Source organism: Bidens hawaiensis, unplaced genomic scaffold, assembly GCF_021521415.1.
Source record: "Bidens hawaiensis isolate Kalapana, Puna unplaced genomic scaffold, B.hawaiensis_p1.1 tig00007041_1, whole genome shotgun sequence".
Classification (NCBI taxonomy): domain Eukaryota; kingdom Viridiplantae; phylum Streptophyta; class Magnoliopsida; order Asterales; family Asteraceae; genus Bidens; species Bidens hawaiensis.
In genome coordinates, this window is record NW_027491483.1 from 561537 (window position 1) to 586601 (window position 25065).

The 25065-nt window shown below is 41.1% G+C and overlaps 1 protein-coding gene and 1 pseudogene across 1 annotated transcript; one reads left to right on the plus strand and one right to left on the minus strand.

Moving 5' to 3' along the window:
* Nucleotides 1–1871: 1871 nt before the first annotated feature.
* On the plus strand, nt 1872–4850 carry LOC143634317 (kihadalactone A synthase LFS-like). Its single transcript, XM_077102436.1, has 11 exons — nt 1872–1950; nt 2407–2599; nt 2694–2768; nt 3374–3425; nt 3490–3611; nt 3680–3780; nt 3872–3930; nt 4176–4232; nt 4329–4374; nt 4560–4639; nt 4716–4850. Exons 1-11 carry the CDS (start codon nt 1873–1875, stop codon nt 4786–4788), a joined length of 936 nt encoding a protein of 311 aa, XP_076958551.1. The 5' UTR covers nt 1872; the 3' UTR covers nt 4789–4850.
* A 133-nt stretch (nt 4851–4983) lies between these two features.
* LOC143634316 (uncharacterized) lies at nt 4984–6426 on the minus strand (annotated as a pseudogene).
* Between the last annotated feature and the right edge of the window lie 18639 nt (nt 6427–25065).

The following is a 25065-nucleotide window of genomic DNA, read 5'->3' on the forward strand; positions in this document are numbered from 1 at the left end:
ATTAGTGGAATTGAATTGAATTGAGATTGAAAGAGTTGATGAATTGAAGCCCTAATTTCAAGGTTTCGAATACTACTCGCTTCCTTTACCCCTCTTTAAGAAACCACGTGAAATAATATATATTATTAATATTATTACCTTTTTACGGGACAACGAATTTCTTGTATTTTACCGCAACACTCTCTGATTTGAAGAGTCTCGTTGACTCATTTCGACCAGACTATGCCGCTTTAACTGACTTCAGAGTTTGACTTAGACATTATTATATATAATAATTTCAAAGTTTGGTGCCGCAAATATTGGGCCACTTTGCGGCACCCTATTGGTGATATTTTTTTTTTGTTTTTTTTAATTTGGTCCGTAATAAACGTAACGAAAACCAATCGAATGTGAGTTTTGTTTTTGTTCTTTTTTTATTATTTGGTTTTAGTTACGGAACGTGATGGACACCATACGAATTCGCGTGTTTTGTTTTCGTTACGAAGTGACGAAAACGACCGAATGTTGATTTTCTTTTTTTAGTTCCGGTACCGTAACGAAAATGACGAAAACTGGCTGAATTCACGTAGACTCATCGCCTCAACGCCCGAGATCGATAACGGTCGGGTATTTACCTATGGTCAAATTTTACCGACCGACGCCGCGCCATTGGTCTACCCCAATTATTACAATTCCTTTTTTTTATTATTTGTCTTAGTTCCGGTATAATAACGCACGTAACCGAAACCAGCCGAATTCGCGTCGACTTATTGCATCAACGCTTGGGCTTTACCGACCCGACCGGCGTAACGCGCCGGGAAAAACACTAGTTCATAATAAATACAATTCATTTACAAAGATTTCTTAAACTAATTTACCTTTTTTTCAATGGCGATTGCATTAATACCAAGCAATAAGCTTGAAGAAATACGATACAAACATAAGACATAAAATAATAACCATTTAGAAAGGGAAATATGTAATATTAAAAGTTGAAACAACGTCACTCATTTTAAGTTAAATGTTAAGAATATTTTATTTTTTGCTCTCCAAATCATCCAACATGTGAGTACGACAATTTACTTTTTCTCTTACTACACATAGGTTTAATGTTATTTTGTATTATATTATCCACATTATTCCATACATCACAACTCATATGATATCTAAGTGATATGTTGTAACTTGTTTACTAAACAAGCGACATTTTGGTGTCGCGATCAGTTAAGGGATTATTCAACAATATAATAAAAAGATAATGATAATAATTTTTTTAAATGCTAGAAATAATGTAAAAGCTTGGTCGTATAAAAAGGGGTTATTCAAGAATTGGATTTGCCTAGAAGATGTGATGAGTAGATGGATGATAAAGGGAATAAGAGGTTGTGACAAATGTGAAGAAAAGTATACCCACCCAATGACCAAAGTTGTAAGCTCCTTTAATTAATTAATTTTTTTCATTTATAAGTTACAAAAGCTAACGTTGGCATCAATAAACAAGAATCGTCACCACATCCAAGCAACCTACTTGCCACTTGCACTTTGATCAAAACTATATATTTGCTACCTAGAGCCAAACACATAACCAAAGAATAAAAAATCGTCTACTAAACCTATCAATATTGGAATTAGACCATTGAAGTAATAAATTAAATAATATAAAATGTAAAAAAAAAAAAAACCCACATACAAATAAACGTTTACGAACACAATCGATCGGATTGGGGTTCTGTTCATATTCGTTCGTTTATTAAACGAACTTTCCATCCAACAGTTCACAAACGGTTCGATAGTCGTTTGATTCAGCCTGTATAATAAACCCCCTTGAACACAAATTGAACTTTAAAATTAAAAAATACATATTCGTCCATCCAAATAATATCCTCATAAAAAATGGCTGAATGTTTGACTCTTCCGGTGATAGATCTTTCATCACCGGATCGCATCTCCACCTCTAATTCTATCCGCCAGGTCTGCTCTCTAATTTACTTATTTTGGTATAATGATACAGACAATCATGTTATTAAATCTTATACATCTCATATATTAATTATAAAAATATTACTCAAAAGTTATAACCTTATTATTATTATTATTACTACTACTTTTTTGACCTTTTACTATCTGCATATATTCATTATCTAATTATTCAACTGGCAAGCGTCCATCAATCATTATATACATTAAATTTGATATGATTAGTAAGTTACAACTCATCAGTAATAACTTGTTAGTTATCAGTGGTGTAGTAAGTTGCTAGTGGTAACTCTGAGCAGTAACAATTCAGTTATTTAATTTACATCGAAATAGAAGGTAAACAGACAACAAGCTGTGCCGCTAAATACATTTTGGAGTCCTAACATTACTGTGCATAGCCAGTTAAAATACACTTATTTAGTTATTTTGGTATTTTCTTAATGTCCATAGGCCTGCATTGACTATGGCTTCTTTTACCTCATCAATCATGGTGTAGAGGAACAACTCCTACAAAATGTGTTTAATGAAAGTAAGAAGTTTTTTTCGCTTCCACTCGAAGAGAAGATGAAACTGGACCGCAATGTTCACGTGGGCTTTTCTCCGGTTTATGCCGAGAACCTTGATTCTTCCACCATTTCCAAAGGTGACTATTGGTTATGCATGAAAGTACGAAACATCGAAAATGTAACTTGTTAGCAATGGCATAATGTGTATATTGTTGTCGAATTCAATAACAGGTGATTTAAAAGAAACGTTTCATATCGGCCCGGTGGAAGGCCACAAGGACCATGTAAATAAATGGCCTTCAAAAGGTAATATTACCATTGTTTATTATTATGGCTATCTGCATATGACCATTGGGTTGAATGGGTTGTATCAAAATGTATATAATGGGTCAGAATGGGTCAAACTAAGAAAAGAATAATGATTGAAACGGGTCAAAATGTGTTGATATTTCTCGAGGTTTTTCTTTAACGAGAAAAACGGAGGAAACTTTTTAGTATTTTTACTTTTTAAGTTTTTGATTTATATTTCGAGTTATAATTTTTTAATTATTTTTTTTATTTTTTAGTGAGGGGTTTCTGAAATCTCAACCCATTTTGACCCATTTCAAAAACCCCTCATTAAAAAATTAAAAAAAAAAATAATTAAAAAATCATAACTCGAAACATAAATTAAAAACTAAAAAAGTAAAAGTACTAAAATGTTTCCTCCGTTTTTCTTGTTTCACAAAAAAAAAATCTCGAGAAATGTCAACCCGTTTTGACCCGTTTCAATCAAATTATATTTTTTATTTGACTCATTCTGACCCATTATGTACATTTTAATACAACCCATTTAACCCAATGGGTCACATTTGCCACCCCTAGCATATCATATTATTGAGCTCCATTCTTGTCACTTCATGGGATTGCAGAAGTGTTACCTTCTTGGAGATTGATAATGGAGGACTACTACCGAAAAATGTTGTAAGTGTTGCTTGTTGTTAGTTAGTTGTTATGTGTTTATTTGAATAATTATGCTGAACAACAGGTCGGTTGGGAAGCGGTTGAGCTCTTTGATTGCAACGGCTTTGAATTTGGAGGATGACTTCTTTGAGAAAGAAGGCGGCTTGGATAAACCGTTTGTTGTTCTACGACTACTGCACTATCCAGGTAATTTCTCCATCTTTTTTTAATAATCTGTTTATAAATATTTAAGCACAAGATTAAATCAAATCCAGGTGAAATGGGACCTTCTGATGAGGTTGTATACGGTGCTTCTGCACACTCTGATTTCGGAATGATCACTCTTCTGGCAACAGATTCTGTTCCTGGTCTCCAGGCAATTTAACATAACCTTTACTGATCATTATAAGCCGTGTTTGTTTTTCTATTTCTGATTTAATTTTAATATATATATTTTGGTTTTACAGGTCTGCAGGGAAAAGAATCAGCAGCCACGGATATGGGAGGATGTTAGTTACGTGAAGGGGTGAGTTTCTGTACCAAGGCTGCTTAACGAGCGAGTCGAGTCAGCTTCAGCTTGAGCTTAGGCTTGAAGTTAAACGAGTCAACTCGGCTCGGCTCGAAAACTCTTAAAGAGCTGAAATATCTATTACATAAGTTTCATCTGTTTTGTTACAAATAAGGGGAGTTAAGATTATTTGACTAATAATCCAGCGTTTAATTTTAGTCTCGTGCGTGGTTAACGTATTTCATTATATTGTGGTGGTGCAGAGCCTTTATTATTAATCTCGGGGACCTAATGGAGAGATGGACTAATTGTTTGTTTAGGTAAAATACTATATTTAAGTATTTATGGATGTAAGTCATGTAACATTCCCATATTACACAAAATAAAGTATAAGTTTTTCTGTCTATCTTATGCAGATCAACGTTACACCGAGTTATGCTAACCGGGAAAGAACGATATTCTGTAATTACTTCCTTTTTTTTATTTATGCATATATATTTTTTTCAGAACAGCCTGTAATTGCTTTCTAATCAACCAATTACGCTTTATTTACATCTGCTTATGTAACCAAACGTTTTTACAGAACACAAGTAACAGACGGGCTTTTTTTTTTGTAACTGTAAACGAACTCATTATATGATATGCAGATAGCGTTCTTTTTTGAACCTGACCTGGATGCTATCGTGGAGTGCTTGAAAAGCTGCTGCAGTGATTTGAATCCTCCACGGTACGTACGTGGGGTGTGTTATTTTTTATGTGCTAATATCAATTTCTTGAAACATAAAGGTTTGGTTGGTTTGTAGGTTTCCTCCTATTCGCAGTGGCGACCACATCAGGGAGCGTATCAATGCTGCATATTCCTCAAAGAATGTATAATTCAGATTTTTCCAACATTTATGAGTATTTTCTTTTATGTATTTAGTAGTTAATTTCCACCCTTTATGGTTGTTCTTAAGGATTATTTTTATTTTAGTAGTGTTACTTTTAAACCTTTTGTAATTACAGGATACCAAATATAATACTGTCAAGCCAAAAAGCATAAACCAACTTGTTATACAAAGTGTGCTACATTGTACAATAATGAGACATGAATTACAAAAAAAGGTTGAAACCAAATTCTAGGAAATTGACATTTATTTTTCAATCTAGTACTTGTACTTAAAAGCCTTAATAAGGTGTTTCTCCTTCATATGAACTCAATGCCTTAATGATATATTCATACACCTTAATCCCCTCCAAAAACACTTCATCCTTCAAAAACTCATCATGATCATGCAACAAAATCGGCGTATTCTTCATAGGAGAAAACCCAAGCGCCGGTATCCCACGCACCCGCATAAACCTCGCATCCGTCGTCGACGACAATATCTCCGGTTTCGAAAGCTTCCCACCACTTTCTTCAACCGCCTGTTTAAAAACCACCCACCACGGATTCGACTCATTCGTTGCAGTCATCAACGGACGACCCATAAAATCCCTCAACGGTCCCTTCTCAACGATACTAAAACTCATATTCCTCACCGCAGGCGCCCACTCTTCCGCTATCCGTTTCTTCAACAAATCCGGATCAACCGTCGGTGGCAACCGCACATCGTACCCCGCCTCCGCCTCAGACGGCTGCATATTCATCACAAACTTCCCCTCACTCCCAACAACCGGAATCCCCGCTTTCAAATAAACCGGATTCGCCGACACACCCTCGGAATTCGCCAACACACCCGCTTTAACCAAATCAAATTGTTGCTCCCTAAACCTAGACACAACCTCACTACTCTTCATCAAATTCTCCATAGCACTATTATCAAACATCCTAGACCCGTGCCCCGGCTGCCCCGTCGCCTTGATCACAACTTTCCAAGGCGACCGATCCGCATAAAACACCCTATACACCCCGTTCGTCGACGCCTGCCCCTCGTCTAGAAAAAAACCCACATTCAATTTTTTAAACTCATCCGACTCGACAAACTTCTCCATCCCATCGAACCCGCCTATTTCCTCGTCCGGGACATAACATATATGCACATTCCTAACCGGTTTAAACCCGGGGTCCTTAACAATTATATTTCTAATAGCTTCTAAATATTGTATGGCAATGCATTTATCATCCTGTGCGCCACGGGCGAATACCCGCCCGTCTTCGGCTTTAAAAGCCGAAAACGGGGGGTGGGACCACTTGGCGGGGACCGAGTCCAAGTGGGAGTTAAAGAGGATGGATTTAAGGTTAGGGTTGGAGCCAGGAAGAGTGACAAGGAGTAAGGTTTTGTTTGGGGTTGTGAAGTATTATGAGGTTTGGGATGGAAGTGGTTAAGTTGTTAAGGAAGCCAACCGCTGTTTGGTAGTTGGGGGTTGGGTGGGCTGTGTTGATTTGGAGGTATTGTTGGAAGTGACTGATGGGGTCTGGTGGTGGTGGTGATGAGAATGAGATAGCTGGGAATATGAGGAGGATGAGTGTTGACCAGATTGGGTTGGCCATGGTGGGAATACAGATGGAGAAGATGAAGTGATGAAGAGTTGATAATAATAATACAGTAGTGAAAACATAAATTATTTGTAATCTAAAAGGAATCCCAAACATAAATTATTGTATGTTTGGATGTTAAAGTAAGATTCTTTTAAGATAATTTATATTGTTTAGTTTAGGATGATAAAACCAAAACAATTTAAGAGTTTGGAACATTTAAGGTAGTATGCATCCTAGGACTATGTTAAGATTTAAGATTTTAAGGTTTAGGTTTAAATTAATTTAATGTGTTTTTTTTTTCATAGTGGTAATTTTTTTTATTGATAGTGTTTCTGGGCGAGTCAAAAGCAGTGTTAACAGTTGGCATCTCGTTTCATAAGGTTTACTTGAGTATTAGGGGTAGTTTCAAACGTTGTTCAAATTCTGTTTTAAACTTGTCAATATTGTCTTTGATTCTATAAACGTATCTAGGCTATATGTATGGGAGATGTGAGATGTGGGATGTGAAAGATTAAATGGCACAAAAGCGCTACGTAGTCGGTGGAAGCTTTCACATTTCACATTTCGTAGTTGATGTGTTATGAACTTATAGCAGGTGAAATAAAAAATGTGATTGTTGGGTGAGAAGTAGATAAATAATAATTGGTTTAAAAAGTAATTCCTGTATAAATAACAAAATATTAAAAAAAAAAACTTCACATTTCTTCCCTCAAGTACACTTAACTTAACTCGTCTTCCCTTTTGTAGCGATTAGCGCCCTTGTGTGTCGGTACATAGCGATGCTATTTTCAACTTGAAGAGGTATGTACCCGCCTCAACACCGAGCAAGGCGGGTCAACCCACAAGATAAAGACATTATGAAGGCACAAAGCCAAAACCTATGCGCATGGCGCATACAAAACATGCTCAGGCATCATATGCCCAGGCACACATATGCTCGCGCATCACATATGCGCGCGGCGCATCAGCGGGCGGCGCATATCACATGCTCGTGCATATCACATCTGCGCATGAAATATCTGCGCGTGAGAATAAAGAGAAGACCTCGCGCATCCTCAGGATTGGCGCATATCACACATGCACATAATCGACCTCGTCCTTATCCAAATCAGGATTAGGGCAACCTTGATTGTGCACGTCAGACAACCTTCCAGAAGGCATCTTTTTAAGGAGTAAGAATATGCTGATGTTGACAGCTGCCAAATGAAAGGTCGACAACTCAGCATGACACATGTGCTACCACGTGATTACAACCAACGAGAAAGCGCCAGGTGTCCCAGAGGACACGTGGCGCAGTGCGATTGGAGGAGGCCAACGAGATTGAGCCCAATCAGTGGAAACCCTAGCACTATAAATACAGCATCAACTCCACTTTGATGGACACATTCATACTCAATCATTGACAGTTACAGGCAGTGATATCACATTCAATCATATTGAATTACATTCACTCACAGTCAGTTACATACAAACACACAGTCACACAATCATACAGTATTCAGCTATTAAGCAATACTCTTGAGATTCCCTTACTCTCACATTATTATCTTCTCCACCATATACTTATTCTCACGCCGGAGGGTTACCCCAAAGAGGACCCCTCTGTCCCTTTCTGAGGGGTAAGTTAACGGCGTTGTTCATTTTGTAGGTGGAAGAACACAGATCCAGAAGAACCATCGGTGAAATAGTACAATCAAAACTCAAGGAAAGTAGATCTGCTACCAGCGAGTAGATCCACGTTTCTTCATTGGCGCCATCCACTGTTACAAACGGCAATCAGATCTCATCAGATCTACATAAAAAAAATCAATCACCATGGTTTCTGGCGTTCGTAACGCTGATCAAGCTCTGGAGGATATTGAACGTGAGGGTGTCAATGAGGGACAGCAGTTTCTGAGGGTGCCGCGTGATTCTACGCGCGCCACCAGTAACCGTCCCTTCATCACAACCCCTCACGGCCAGACTGAAACTCCTCCAGACGATCTCACGTTACAAAATCTTGCCGGCGCGAAACTGAAAGGACCAATGGGTCCAGAAGAAGAAACAAATGATCCGAATCAATGGCTCATAAACGAGCAGCGGCGTCTAATGGAAAAGTACAATGAAATGGTCAAACAGAAAAAGACAGCCGACCAAACACAAAGGCAAGCGTTTGATAAGCAGACTACAAAAAGGCCGCGCGCGCCGGAAGACGGACATTCTGTTCACACTGCACACACTGAGTTCAGTGATGAAGAAGTGCATAGCATGAGGAAGACGCGAGATACTCATGCAGGAGGCTCACAACTCCGCGCGCCTGTGAACATGGCGCCTGGAGCCAGAGCAGATCTGGATCTGCACATGCCGTACAGCCCGCCAGTGAGGGGGCAAGTGGACGTCACCACGCCGTACAGGCCGGCCATCTTAGCGAAGCACTCAAAATTTACTGAGCGCATCGCTAAGGCCCCCATCCAGCACAAGACCAAGATGCCAAGTGGTCTGGGCAAATATGATGGCACAACAGATCCAGATGACTTTTTGCAAGGTTTCTATAACACGGGAAACCTGGAGAGCTGGACGATGCCAACATGGTGTCACATGTTTGCCCGCTGCCTTACGGGCGCGGCGCGTGTCTGGTTCGAAAGCTTGCCAACTGGGCAAATTGATGGGTTCGAGGAACTATTGGAAAAGTTCCAAGCCCACTTCGTACAGCAGCGCAGACACACGCGCGATCCTGATGACATCATGCACTGCGTGCGCAGGAATGATGAAACGATTGAGGACTACATCACTCGTTTCAATCAGGAGTCTCTGGCAATCGGGGGTATAACAGAGCAACTCCTGCGCGTGGCTTTTATACAAGGCGCGCGCAGTGATCAACTCCGCCGAGCTCTCGTAAGCAGAGATGGTATGCCCACCACTTGGGCAAAACTGATGGAAGCATCGCGAGTCTTCGCGAGAAATGAAAAACAGATTGCCCAAGATAGGGCAAGAGAAAGAGCGCATCAGGCTGAATCACCGCGCAGCAAAGAGAAGAGGGCCAAACAGAACTCTGTATGGTCCAGGTTGCAACCAACAAGTTTTTCTTCCGCAGAAAAGCAAACGCAACCAAGCTCACCCCAGCCCCAAAAAGATGTTCGTAATCGCGGGGAGGGTGACAAGAGGGAGGGCGGCAGAGATCCTAGCAGACCTCTGCCAAGAATATGGACTCCCCTCACTAAAACACCTTCACAGGTGTTAAGTACTGAGAATGTCCAATTCAAGCCCCCCAAGCAACTACACTACAAGGGACCGCAAAACAGTGGCAAATATTGTGAATTTCACAGGTCCCCGGGCCACAACACCGACGCATGCCATCATTTAAAGGATGCGATCGAGAAGGATGTAAAATCAGGCAGGCTGGCTCACTTGGTGAAAAACCAAAGAATAGAAGATGAGCAACCGGAAAAAGCCTCTGCCAGCAAGAAATACAAAAGAATCTGTGTGGCTGAGGGGGGACGATAAGGGCAGACGTCAAAAAAGAGAAGCGCGCAAATCCACGGAGATTGGCGCGAGCAGCAAGTTATCTTCCCAAGAATCAGGGGAGGCCCTTCAATCAGCAGCCCTCTCGTCATCACCACACACATTGCTCATTACGAAGTGTCAAAGGTCCTGGTGGACACTGGAAGCGAATCTGACATTATGTATGAGCAATGTTTCAGAAAGTTAGACCCGGCAGACCAAGCGCGGCTCGAGATGGTGAACGCACCAATCTGTGGTGTTTCAAATGAAATCATCCATCCCCTAGGTCAAATTCAGTTTGAACTAACTATGGGGGATGATGAGCACAAGCGAGCCGAAGTTGTCAACTTCTTGGTCTTGCCCACCACGTCATGCCACAATATGATCCTGGGTAGGGGAACGATTGCCCAATTTAATGCTATACCGTCGCCAGCGCACGGCGCATTGGGGTTCCCTACACCAACAGGCGTAACATTTGTTTACCGCGATCATTTGTGCGCAGTGACAAGTACGCCGCGGGAAGGGAGAATGAAACTTCCAATGGCGGACAATGCGCCAGAAAAGTGGATTTTAAACCCAAAATTCCCAGAGCAAACGGTCACAATTGGCGCTACCATTTCAGACGAAACGAGATTGAGAATGAAAAGGTTGCTCACAAAATACACGTCGGTCTTCGCGTGGCAACACTCCGATATGACTGGGGTCCCGCGAAACTTGGCGCAACATTCTCTTAACACGTTCAAGTCGGTGGAGCCAATTGCTCAGAAAAAGAGAATCATGGGGGATGAAAAGGCGAAGGCCATGAATGAGCAAGTTGAGGACCTGTTGCGCGCAAACATCATCCTCCCGATCCGATACCAGACGTGGGTAGCCAATCCTGTGATGGTAAAGAAAAGCAACGGGTCATGGAGGATGTGTATTGACTTCAAGGACCTCAACAAAGCATGTCCGAAAGACTGTTACCCCCTCCCAAACATCGACGCAAAGGTGGAATCCGTGGCGCCATTCAAGCTCAAATGTTTCCTGGATGCCTACAAAGGCTATCACCAGATTCAAATGGCACCACAAGACGAAGACAAGACGGCCTTCAGAACCGACAAGGGTGTTTTTTGTTACACAAAAATGCCCTTTGGTTTAAAGAATGCGGGCGCCACTTATCAGAGACTTATGGATTCGGTTTTCAGTGAACAAATCGGAAGAAATCTAGAAGTCTACGTTGATGATTTGGTTATCAAGAGCAGGGAGGAGAGACAAATGCTCAAAGACATCGAGGAAACTCTTCAGCGCTTAACGGAAGTCAACATGAAGCTCAACCCGAGCAAATGTACTTTCGGCGCGGAGGAGGGGAAATTTCTTGGTGTAATGGTCACTAAGGATGGTTTCAAGGTGAACCCTGAAAAGGTGGAAGCCATCCTTGACATGCCTTCACCATCCACCATGAAAGAGGTTCAGAAGCTGAATGGTAGGTTGGTGTCAATCAACAGGTTCCTAGCGAACCACGCCAGCAAATCTACTCCATTCGTTAACACTTTGAGGAACTGCTTGAAGAAGAGCCAATTCAAGTGGACGCCTGAGGCTGAGCAAGCTTTCAGTGAGATAAAAGAATGTCTCATAAAGCTGCCCGCGCTCACAGCTCCACTTCCTGGCGAAACCCTTACATTGTACTTGTCAGCTGGAGACCGCGCCATCGGCGCAGTATTATTGGTGGATCGCAAGGGGATTCAAACGTCAATATACTATGTGAGTCGGGTGCTGACAGACACTGAGACGCGCTATTCCATCATGGAAAAGTTAGTTTTGTCACTAACACACGCGTCGCGCAAGCTTCATAGATACTTCAATGGTCATCCTATTGAAGTTCTGACAGGTTACAACATCCAGCAAGTCTTGCGACGCCCCGCGCTCTCCGAAAGGCTGACAAAGTGGGCGCTGGAATTAGGTGAACACACGATCACCTATAAGCCCCGTCCAGCAATAAAGGGTCAAGTTTTAGCGGATTTCATCACGGAAATCCCAGAGGGAAAGATTGAAGAAGCTCAGCGCGAGGTAGACCCTCCGCGAGCAAATGATGAAGAAGATGTTTGGAGGCTATTCACTGATGGAGCCTCCAACAGCGAAGGGTCCGGCGCAGGCCTCAAACTGGTGGACCCTGATAATCATGAATATACTTATGCTATTAGGTTGGACTTCAAGAGTACCAACAATGAGGCTGAGTATGAAGCCCTGCTGGCTGGTCTGCGCGTTGCGCGCAAGTTTGGAGTTAAAAGGCTAGAGGCCCATGTTGATTCTTACTTGGTAGCTGCACAGGTCAATGGCCTTTATGATGCCAAGGAGAACACCATGCCTCTATATCTAGAGCAGGCAAAAAAGCTCGTTGAGCAGTTTGACTTCTTCAAAATCATACACATCTCGCGCAGCGAAAACAAGTCCGCTGACGCGTTGAGTAAGATGGCATCAACTAATTTTGATCACTTTGGCAAAGATGTCAGGGTGGAAGTGATGAGCAACCCGTCAGTGCAAACGCAATCTGTCCTTGTAATTCATACAACCCCTTCATCCTGGATAACTCCAATAGTGGAATTCCTGAAGGAGGGGAAGCTACCGGACGATCGCGCACAGGCGAGAAAGATAAGACACAAGGCGCAGAACTATGAACTACTTGATGGTACATTATATCGACGCTCTTATCTTGGACCGCTCATGAAATGCCTGGATGCTGAAGAAGCAAGCTATGTGATTAGGGAGATTCACGAAGGAATCTGCGGAATACACGCTGGCCCGCGCATGGTGGTTGCCAAGGCAATGAGCTCAGGCTACTATTGGCCAGGCATGTACTTGGATGCGCTAAAAGAAATACAAAAATGCAAGGCATGTCAGAGCTACGCGCCAAACACCATGCGGCCAAAGAACAACTTGATTCCAGTGACCTCCGCATGGCCTTTCCACAAATGGGCCATTGATATTGTGGGGCCCCTGCCGCAAGCGCAAGGGCGAGTGAAATTTTTGGTAGTGGCGGTTGACTATTTCACAAAATGGGTTGAGGCCAAGCCACTAGCAAAAATCACAGCTGAGGCGATGAAGCAATTTATCTGGAGCCACATCATTTGCCGTTTTGGCCTTCCTATGGAAATTGTGAGCGACAATGGCAAACAATTCACTGACAGGAAGATATCCAGCTGGCTCAAAGAATTGCACATCAACCAAATCTTCACTTCGGTCTACCACCCTCAGGGGAATGGCCAAGTGGAGCGTGCGAATCAAAGTTTGTTAAATGGGCTGAAGAAAAGGTTGGAGGGAGAATCCCATTCTTGGGTCGAAGAGTTACCTAATGTCCTGTGGGCGCACAGGACATTAAGCAAAACTAGCAATGGCGAATCCCCGTTCAGCCTAACCTATGGGACAGAGGCTATGATCCCAGCAGAAATTGGATGCCCATCCCATAGGGTACTCATGATGAGCAAGACTGATAACGAGCGCGAAAGAAGATTGGACCTCAACTTGCTTGAAGGGCGCAGAGAAGCGGCTATCATCAATGAAGCCAAATACAAGAAAAAGCTGGAAAAATATTATAATCAGCGCGTTAAAGAATGCCACTTCAAGACAAATGATTTTGTCCTTCGAAACAATGAAGCTAGCCGCGCAATACCCCCAGGAAAAATGTCCCCCAATTGGGAAGGACCTTATCAAATCTCAGAAGAATTGGGGAAAGGCGCGTACACTTTAAAAGATTTGAATGGAAAAAAGATACCGCGCGCGTGGAACGCAGCACAGCTTAGAAAATGCTTCATGTAAAAATTCAAATATGTAATCAAGGCTTTTAAGCCATCACGAATGATGATTCGCGCTATCTTTCAATATTTGTTCTATTACCTTTGCATACATGTTTCACACTTCCTTTATTAATTTGGAGCAATATGACAACACTATATTGACTTCAAAACAAAATAGAGCGAAGTAAAACATACATGCGCGAGCCTTAGCTCAAACACGTTAACGAGTCTTAACTCTAAAAACGTCAGGGCCTTAGCCCAAAACAAAGAGCCTTAGCTCAAAACACTCACAAACATCCATCTTACATCCCGCGCAGCCTGATCATAAAAATCCCTAAACACAACTAAGGCAAAGTACATGCCAAATCATAGTTGTTAAGGTCTCAGGTCGAGGTCGCGCGCGGAATCATAGTGGATATCTGAGTAACACATGCTGACATGTAATGGCTAAAACTCATAATTCCATATAAAAAACGCGCGACAACGACGCGCAAAAAAGGAATAGTGAAAAGTCATCGCGCGTGTCAGCATAAACAAGATACTGCGAAACCACTTACAAAATAGGACTATGGTTAAGTAAATAATTTCCTTACAACCTTGTTCTTATTTTAACGTGCAAGCATATCTTATATCTATACAAGCAAACATGAAGAGATGAATGAAAATGCGCAAGATGTGAAAAAGGGAAAACAAATTTCATTCCATAGCATTGAAATTTACAAGGGTGATGAGTTACAAATTACAAGTATAACAAAAAACAAAAAAAAAAAATTAGAAAGATGAAGGGCTTCTCAAGTCTCCACGTCGACGTCAGCCACTTCATCACCCTCATCATCTCCCGCAGCATCTGGCGCGGCCCGCTCCTCATCTCCAAACTGACCATAGTCAAGTTCTTCCTCCTCAATGGAGTCTTCTATCACGACGGTGTCAGGAGCAGATTCTTTCGCCGCGCCAGAGCCGCTGGCAGGGGCAACATCCCCCGCGCCACCATCATCGCCACCAGCCCCCTCGCATTCATCGAGCAACTTCTTTAGCGCGCCGAGGTCGGGCTGGTCAGCAAGCGCAGCTATCTGCAAAATCATTAGAAAAGTATTGAGTACAAAACACTTGGAAAATTAATCAATAAAAACTCATTAAGGTCAAGGTACCTGCACAAGGATGGGGATGGGAGTATTCATATACTTCTCCCCCACCGCGGCCATGTCCGCGCAGGCAGCGTCGCTCTTGTAAGGGTACTCGGATGGGTTCTTCTTCAACATGCCATATTCATAGCCATCCGTAAACCCTTCAGCTCGACCCACCAAGCGCGCGGTAGCATTGCAGTCCATCACAAGGGCCTGAAACTCGCCAGAATATTTCATCGCCAAAGCGCAACGAGTCATGCCCTGTGACACCAGCCATTGGCGATCCTGCGCGAGGCTAGCAACAGACGTCTCGAGGGCAGGAACCTGGGAGTTTAATAACTCAACAGTTTCCTTGGTCTTTTTTAGCTCCTCTTTATCAGACGCTGCTGCCGCCAAAATTTTTTCTTTCTCCGCCTGCGCAGCATCAAGTGCTTCCTGGCTAGACGCTGCCGTCGCCAAGGCCTCATCTCTATCGGCCTGCGCGGCCGCCAACTCCTTCTTCAGGCGCGCAACCTCACTCTCCAGTGATGATTTCAAAGAGATACTCTGGACGATAGCTTGGTCACGCGCCTCCGCCTCCAGTTCCAAGTCACGCACTCTCCACGCGTACTTGGCAACTTCGGCCTCCGCCACCTGCTGCTTCTCCCGCGCAGCTTGGAGCTCATGCCCGCGCTTAATAAAGGCGGTGTTGGCACTTGCTCGGTTTTCGCTGAGCTCCGCCTGGAGTTTCTCAGCTCGTGCGCGAGCATCAGAAAGGTTCCAGGCAGCCACCTTAGCCTCTTGCTGGGCTTCCACAAGAGCATCGCGTACTTTAATATAATCACGATGAAGCTCTTGGGAGGCAGCAAAGAAAGCCGACCCAGCGAAAATGTGATCGTTGAGCAAGTCAGCGCGGGTGCGCCACTCCTGATACCTCCTTTCAGTAGGAGGCACGGCATGAGCCCAGAAGTCCTCGCATACACCCATGGATTGGAAGGAACTGTCTTCGTTAATATTCCATCTCGGGCGGTAAACGTGGTCACCTTCCTGCAAAACACAAGAAATGTTCTAAGTCATAAAAACATACTTATATGGAAGTACGCGCAGCGGAGCAACAAATTAAAACATACCTGCGGGGATGAAGCAGAAAAGTCAGCGCCAGCCTTATCAGAAGTCTGCGCTGCGAATTCTTGTGGCATCGCAGGGCTGGCACGGACTCCGAAGGAGTCTTCAGCTTGAGCTCCCTCATCCTCCTCATCTTCTTCAATCGGCCTCTTCTCCTGCGACCTGGAGGGCTCCAAACCAGTCTCGCGGAGAGGGCTGCGCGTAGGAGGAGGCGAGTGAGGTCTCGACGCCGCCAGTTCGGCGCGCAATACGGCTTCCTGCTCCTTTGTAATCCCAATAAGGGGAGACTCAGCACTAGCAGGAGCAGGAGCAGAACCAGCGGCGCCGGCAACGGCGCCAGGAGTGTCGCCAGCAGCTTGTGCGCCAGCTACAACTCCTATGAATAAATCAACAACAAAAAATGGTTTATGATTTGATCAAAACAAAAAATTCAGAAGACAATGGCGCAAAACATACCTTGGCGCAATTCTGTTCGCGCGGCGAACATCGCCATAAAGTTCATTCTACCCTTTTCTGAGGGTAGAACAGGGGACTTCGAAGCAGCCCCCGGCGCAGCCTCAGCACCTTGTTGCGCCTGCGGCTGATCTGCTACCGTCGCCGGTCCTGCAAACATTCAAATGCGAAAAGATTTAATAATAATTCAATCAGAATCGCCCTCATTGAAACATTATGGGTAAGCAAAGTATACCTTTCGCAGGCGCGACACTGCTTCTCTCTTCAGCCGCGCGAAGGGAGGAGGTCACGCCACCATACCTCAAGTGGACAGGAGGTCTGCCCACTTTCACAGGCAGGGAAGCTAAAGAAACCTTGGTGGTAAACACCTGTGTTTCCTCAGGTCCCTTCGTTTGAGCATGGGGATGAGCGACAGGGGTGTCGTCTTTCTTCTGTCTCTTACTGCCCCCTGCGCCGGATTTCCTCTTAGCTTTGCGCTTTAGTAGGGGCGCCTCCTCTTCCTCCTCCTCCTCTTCCGCGAGCTCCAGCTCGTAGTTCTCCAGCGCATCTACAATACATGCAACACAAGTGTTAGCAAAGTTTGGTATTCTAAAGGAATAAGCATAAGTGCGAAGGCTTACCAGGCGCGTCGCTATCAAAGTCAAATTCCAGATCCACAGGGATGAACATGTCATCGAAGCGATCTGGGAAGCCCACCTCCCCAGCGCCCAGCGGGACGGAGCCACCCTCCACTTGATCGTCGTATGCGGCGTGGACAAACTCCTTGGTTACTGCGCAAAAACAAGACAAATAATATCAGCAAAGGCAAATTTTATTAGCGCGGAAATAAAGCAATGCGACAACTTACGCAAGCCGTCCACTTGGATGACAGGCTCCGCCGCGCTGTCGGCCCACAGCTTACTCATGCCGACCCCCACCAGCGCCTCCTCGCGAATTTTCTTGGCGGGGGATGGTTCGGCGGTCAGTTTCTTAACCCAGGCGCCGGTTGGGTTCTTAATAACATCCGCATCCGCGGGCGCAGAATCGATCGCGCGCATCGTCATGCGGATGGGGATTACACCAGCCCTGATGTAGAAGAACCTCTCAGACCAGTCATGAAGGCTCTTGAATGACACGGTGCTGCACTTAACCTTCTGACTGCGAGGAATAAAGGAGATCCAAGAATCTTGGATCTTGGGCTTGTAAAAAAATTGAAAGCGCCGAGGGGTGGGCTCATCGCGCTGTGATTTGCACATGAACTCGAAATGAGTCATGCGCACAAGTCCAAACGGATGGACTTGGGATATATGTATCCCAAAAAACCGTAACACCGCGCCTACAAACCTTGTCATCGGAAGACGAAGGTTGCAGTGGGTGAAAAATGGGTGTACAGTGAAATATAGCCGGGAGGCGGGTCCGCCGCCGTTTGCCCGGCCACAGGCAACATGCAGCCAAACACAGGGAGAAAACCCTGTGACGAGATGAGGCTGTCGAGATCGGCCTGCCTCAGTTTGCAGGGGATTTCATTCCACCTTTTCGTGGCCTTGGTCCTCCCTACTTCCTCAGATGTGGTCTCAACAACCCTCTTCCCCTTGCCCTTTTGCTTCAATGTCGACATCACCACAGATTTCACACGACGTCTTCGAGAGGCAATAGAGGTGATTGAGGGGTTAGAGGAGTCTGAGCTATCAGACATACAATAACAACAGCAACAGATAACAGGGTATTTGGAAGCAATAACCAGAAAATCGGAAAGATAGAAGCTTTGGAGTACACAACAATGAAGATGAAGATAAAAATTTTTGCTAAGGGCCTGCTTTTATAGGCCCAGGAGAGAGAAAAGTGGCAACTGATCGGATTTCACGCGCCCCCACTCGCAGGTGTAAGCCAACGAGGGCGCGGCACGTGTCCCTAACACTGTTGAGGGGACATAAAAACGTAACGGACCTGCCACGGAGCAGAGACGCGCCCCCACTCGCAGGTGCAAACCAATGCGAGCGCGACACGTGTTCCAGACAGCTGTGCGAGGGGACATGAAAGGCAACTGTAGCACCTCGAGCACACGAAACGTCTGACACGTTTACGGCGCACGTCACCACCAACCAACCACGTGTTTGGACCCTTCATTTCAACCAAATGGATAGAACTTCGCGCAACGATGGAAACAACCAAGAAAACGACAAAACCCCATTAAAAAGACCAAATCAGTAAGTCTAATATCTATCTTACCGCGCTAGCGCGAGATAAGACACACATTAGACTGGGGGGGCTTGAAGAGGTATGTACTCGCCTCAACACCGAGCAAGGCGGGTCAACCCACAAGATAAAGACATTATGAAGGCACAAAGCCAAAACCTATGCGCATGGCGCATACAAAACATGCTCAGGCATCATATGCCCAGGCACACATATGCTCGCGCATCACATATGCGCGCGGCGCATCAGCGCGCGGCGCATATCACATGCTCGTGCATATCACATCTGCGCATGAAATATCTGCGCGTGAGAATAAAGAGAAGACCTCGCGCATCCTCAGGATTGGCGCATATCACACATGCACATAATCGACCTCGTCCTTATCCAAATCAGGATTAGGGCAACCTTGATTGTGCACGTCAGACAACCTTCCAGAAGGCATCTTTTTAAGGAGTAAGAATATGCTGATGTTGACAGCTGCCAAATGAAAGGTCGACAACTCAGCATGACACATGTGCTACCACGTGATTACAACCAACGAGAAAGCGCCAGGTGTCCCAGAGGACACGTGGCGCAGTGCGATTGGAGGAGGCCAACGAGGTTGAGCCCAATCAGTGGAAACCCTAGCACTATAAATACAGCATCAACTCCACTTTGATGGACACATTCATACTCAATCATTGACAGTTACAGGCAGTGATATCACATTCAATCATATTGAATTACATTCACTCACAGTCAGTTACATACAAACACACAGTCACACAATCATACAGTATTCAGCTATTAAGCAATACTCTTGAGATTCCCTTACTCTCACATTATTATCTTCTCCACCATATACTTATTCTCACGCCGGAGGGTTACCCCAAAGAGGACCCCTCTGTCCCTTTCTGAGGGGTAAGTTAACGGCGTTGTTCATTTTGTAGGTGGAAGAACACAGATCCAGAAGAACCATCGGTGAAATAGTACAATCAAAACCCGAGGAAAGTAGATCTGCTACCAGCGAGTAGATCCACGTTTCTTCACAACTTGAAGGGGCTCAACGCCTAAGTCATAACACTATGACAGATGGCTTATCTAGGTCACATCGGTTTTTCATCCTAACTTTCCATACTTTCTAATTTGAATGGGATGTACCTAAAACTTCCCAAGTTCCACAACTATATTTATTTATTTTATAAAGTAAGAAAATTCAATAATTTTTTTATTATAAAAAACTAGATTCATTTTTAAAGCATGCGAAATGACTGTAATTAGTTCAGGTGAATGAATTTACATATTTCGTTGTTCACGAGTGAAAGTGAGAAGATAAAGATTAAATCAGTTAGACGTCATTGAAGTTAAAAAATAAAAGAAGTAAGAGTTACAATAATTTAGGTTTGACATGTGTTTATGTTGATTGTTTAGTAAGACATTACATGTTATGTTATGTTTTTTGTCGTGGAAATATAGAGATTGTCGAGTGGTATTATGGTTAGGGACTAACAAAACTTTGTAGAATTGAAGTTAAATGTAAAAGAAAAAGATGATGCTAGAAGGTAAATAATTTTTAATTTTTTTAGTTGGATAACTGGATTATGTGTTTTCTTTTCTTTTATTATGGAACCTAAAGTCCCAAACTCAGTTTTACTTAGGGCTGGCATATCGTGTATACCCGTATACGATAAGATACGAATACGAAATGGGTATACCTGTACATGACACGAAAATTTATCGTGTACCTGTAACCCAAACACAAACACGAACCTGTTAATACATGGTATACACGATAATACACGATAGTACACGGTATAGCTGTTTAGAAACACATATTTGACAACCTTTTAGCGAAACAGAAGTCGACGGAAGTTCATAAAAGTCTTAAAATAAAATATCAAAGTCGACGGGTGGAGGCCGGAGAGAGTATGGCCACGACGAGTGATGGCCAGCGTGAGAGGGAAGGCCCGCGACAGATTTCGGGTGATGGCCGGCGTGAGAGGGAGGATGGATGTTGAGACTTGAAAGACAGATGGCTGTAAGAAACTAAGAATGAATTAGGGTTAGAGATAAATGGATAATGGGATATAATATAAGTTATAACTATATATATTTTATATATATTTAATTAATTTTATAAATAACCAGGTACCTAACAGGTAAACATGTATTATACATGTTTAGACACGAAAATTAACAGGTAATTTTGTGTCTACCTGTTTAGTACACGAAACCTGTTAAGGTCTTACCTGTTACCTGTTAAAGTCGTGTAGGTACGTGTCGTGTATTTGTGTCTCGTGTATAAATTGTCTGCCCTAGTTTTACTATTTAACTATTTTTATTGGGCCTGACATAATACTGATTTTATATCTTTTTTTTTTGTTTATGGACCAAGAGCCCAAGAACAAGGAACCAAACCAGTTAATAATCTACATTGGTTAGATTTTATTTTAGTGATTTCTAAAAAATATAACAAACTTGTTTTTATCTGTAAACCATTACATGTGTTTTAGTTAGAAAGTTTTAACTCATGAATCATTCTAAAAGACTTAAATATGGTGTTAAAGTGTTTTAACTTGGTATCATTTACATAATTTAGCAGTAGTAAAATTTTATATAAGTCTACTAACTATAATTTTAACATGTTAATAAGACGTCTCACAAATCCTTAAATGAGGTAGATCTATATTTATATTATTAAAGGTTTTGTTTAAAAAATTATTATATCTCATATTCTGATAAATCTTAATTATTTAAAAATAATGTTATTTGTTTGAAAACTAAATTATATAGACAGCATATGAAATTTTAACCAACTAAAATGGGAAGATCTTACATGGCATATGGTTATAGATATTTACTATACATTAAGTATCTATTAAGTATTGAAAACTGTAAAATAAAATTTTATCGATGTAAAATATAAATTAACAGTGCTAGTAAATAATATTCAACATAATTATTACCACCTTAATTGTTAGTTAGACTGAATGGTGGTATCATCGGGGTCGTCACCCTCCTGCCACACAAGCACTATGGGCGCCAACCACCGTTACGAGTCCATGGCTATCAGATGCTAGCCCTCCTTCTTGCCAAAGCAATGGACCCGACGCGCCACCATTCCATCATTTCCCAAAGATACAACAATATTATTCCCAAAACATAAATAATATTTCACGTCAACAATATTATTCCCCAAAACTTAAAAAGTGTTTCAAAGTTTATTAAAAATCTTTGATTATAAGTTAAGTTTGTGATGCCTACATTAAATAATTTAAATGCACATCCCCATCTCTTTATAAGTTATCTTTACAAGACTTTGCAACCCAAATTAAATAATTAAATAGCCTATATACCTTGAATTCAAAGTTAACGGGACATTTGGCCATGTGATTTTTAAGTCTTAAGAAAATTATATTGGTTTATTTTAATTTAGTAAAGGCAACGATAATTTGTTAGGGGGTCAACGTTTTTGACTGATTTCTACAAAGGTAAATATTTCAACTTTTGGGTTTCACATGGAATTCTACTATTTTAACATGTGTTACATTTGACGCATATACATTCACTAATCTCAACATGTGTGCCCATGCCGAACTCCGATGACCAAACGGGGCATCCCAACGATGCCCCGTCATGATCAAATGTGCTCAACGGATTGAAGTTACAAATATGTGATATCTCTACATTTCTGAGGCCTTCAGTTCCAGCCCTATCTAATATTTCATCTTGAAATGAAAGACAAGTAAAAAGGTTATTAAATTCTGAGACCACCATATTCCAACTAACTAGCTAGCAATGCTCTTTAATACTAACTCGATGACGCGTCTTTGGCATATTAAGCACATGCTATGCCCAGACGACACTCTTCCATGTTTTAAATACCGTTTATAGCTAGATTTGAATTTTTTTAATAGGTATTGCTATTTTTAGTTTTGAACTCGTATTGCAATATTAAGTAGCAAGTTGAGTTTCCTAGATATAGATAACATTACCAATAGGTTTTTTGTCGACAAAAACGAAGAATAGTTTTTGACAAACTAACTGCTTATATAAGATCCTAGTTCTTGAAAAAGTGATCCCTTTCCACCGGAATTCTGTCCGTAACCACTACTTACGTGCCTATTACTTTTTATACATATTTTTTAGTATGTTTTTATTCAAATATATTTTGACAATACTTATCAACGGTTATTTTTGACGACTATTTTTCATTGATAAAGCTCCAATTTTAACGGCCGCCGAACGAATACAAAGGTAAAACACATTATAATAGTTTATTGAAAAAAATCCCTAAAAGGTGAAAAACATTTTATTGATCAATTCAGTCTTCTATTTATTTAATTATTATTTTTCACCTGGTCGTAGATTTATTGAATTTTTAATTAAATTTAAAAATACCTAGTGGCTAGTGTAGATTGATTTAATTGTTAATTTAAATTTAAATATATGATAAAATGGCCCAGTGATTTAAATTTAGTGTTAATACTTTTATTATTGTTGTTAATACAATCACTTTCTTTAAAAAAAAAGAATATGCTTGGTGATATGCTTATGTCACTAGATCTTAATCATTGGCACTATAAAATATAATTTAATCACAATTGTTGCTAAAATGTTACGTTTGAACAATAGATATACTTAGCGGTAGTTTTTTTTTACTATGAGAATCAGTTAATCCGGAATGTTTATTTAATATACAACTAAAGATCTAATGCTAGGAAATCCGTAAATGAAAATCGCATCGAATGTTTGGTTGTTATCTGTTAGTAATATATATAGAAACTCATTTTTTATTTTTTTTTTAAGTGTAAGAACAAAGAAAATCAATCTATAATATTTATTTATTTGTGTGTTTATATAAGATCCTGAATCACAGCATATTAAAATACATCATCACTATATGAATATACTTGATTGGTACATGTTTATGCATTAAAATGTATCATGACTATGTGAATATACTATATTGATACATGAATGTGTATAAAGGTACGTGTAACGTCTATGTCTATGATGAATGTCTACATCAATGTAAATTCACATTAAGTGACAAACCCATGATTTTCTTTTTTTCTTTTTCATCATAATCGTTTTTTTTATTGTAATACCCATGGATTGATCATCCACATGGGTTGATTTTGTTCATTGTTTGTAATTACACTCTCATCTCTTAATCTTCATTGTTGTTTAGCAAATTGGTTTCACAAACACCGAGATCTCGGAATCACAATAAGGTTTTGAGGTAATCATGATTGCAAAAAACTAATGCATTGATCAATAAATATAATTTAAAAATAATAACTTAAACATTCGACCGAATTCTATACCATATATCTATTATTCGCTTTTTTTTAAATGGAACATTTATTGATTGATCTCATATTGGTAAGCTCAAAAAATCCTCAGTTCGACATTTAAAAATCTCAGAGGTCAGTCGGAAAACCATTACGTATAAAAAAACTATATATTTAGAAATAATAACTTAAACATTCGACCAAATTCGAAACCATATATTTACTATTCACATGGTTTTTGTAATGGGACATTTATTGATTGATCTCATGTTGGTAAGCTCAAAACATCCTCAGTTCAACATTTAAAAATCTCAAAGGTTAGTCGGAAAACCATAATATACATTATGTATAAAATAAACTATGGGTCTATGCATGTACGATTGTACGAAACTAATCATGAAAGGGAAAAAACCAAAATAAAGTAACAAATGAATAGTCTAGACTGTTTCTCACATTGTCTAAATTACTTGTACATGCATCCATCTAACATAAGGCAAGAATATACGAACAATAAAAACATGTTTTAACGAAAAATGCTTAAAAAATACAAAACGATAAAAATGAATGCAAGTTGAAATAGATATTTAGGCTATTTATGACAAGTTTGACCACCATATAATGCAACGTAAAAGGTATTAAAGGCATACATCAAAACTCGCATGATGATCTCATGAACTAAAGACGACCAAAAGATTATTTGTGATCCTAAATACCTCTGAATTTCGATATGTTTGGATCAATGTTATCATCGATAATTTACATAAATATGCCCATATTGATCTCTCTATTTGGATGGATTAAGATGAGTAATTTCATGCATTAATAATAATAATATTTGTAGTCATGTGTGCTAATAAAACAAGCACTACGCGAGTCTTGTTAGTTTAAGTTGAGTGATATAAGTTAATGCACGTTTTGTTTATGATACACAATCAAAAAGTACTGAAATTTAAGAGATTTTTTTTCCGACATAATACAAATGAGATACATGAAAAGTGAGCAAGCATAATAGACGGGCAGATATCATATGTAATACTTACTTATATGTGTGACGAGTCTTTGATGCACCTATAAATTACACACACACAAAACATGGTTATTTTGTAAGTTTCTCACTAATAGAATGTTATAAAAAGATCAAAGTTTATGATTTTTGACAAATGAGTCTTGATAGATAAGCCAAATACAACTGTTTGAACTTTGGAAACCCTTTTTCCAGTTAAAAATATTGCCAAATTTAATGATTTTATTGTGTTAAGTACACATTGCTAAAGCATTTGTTTCTTTATGTAAGGAGTTGCCGTAAATAG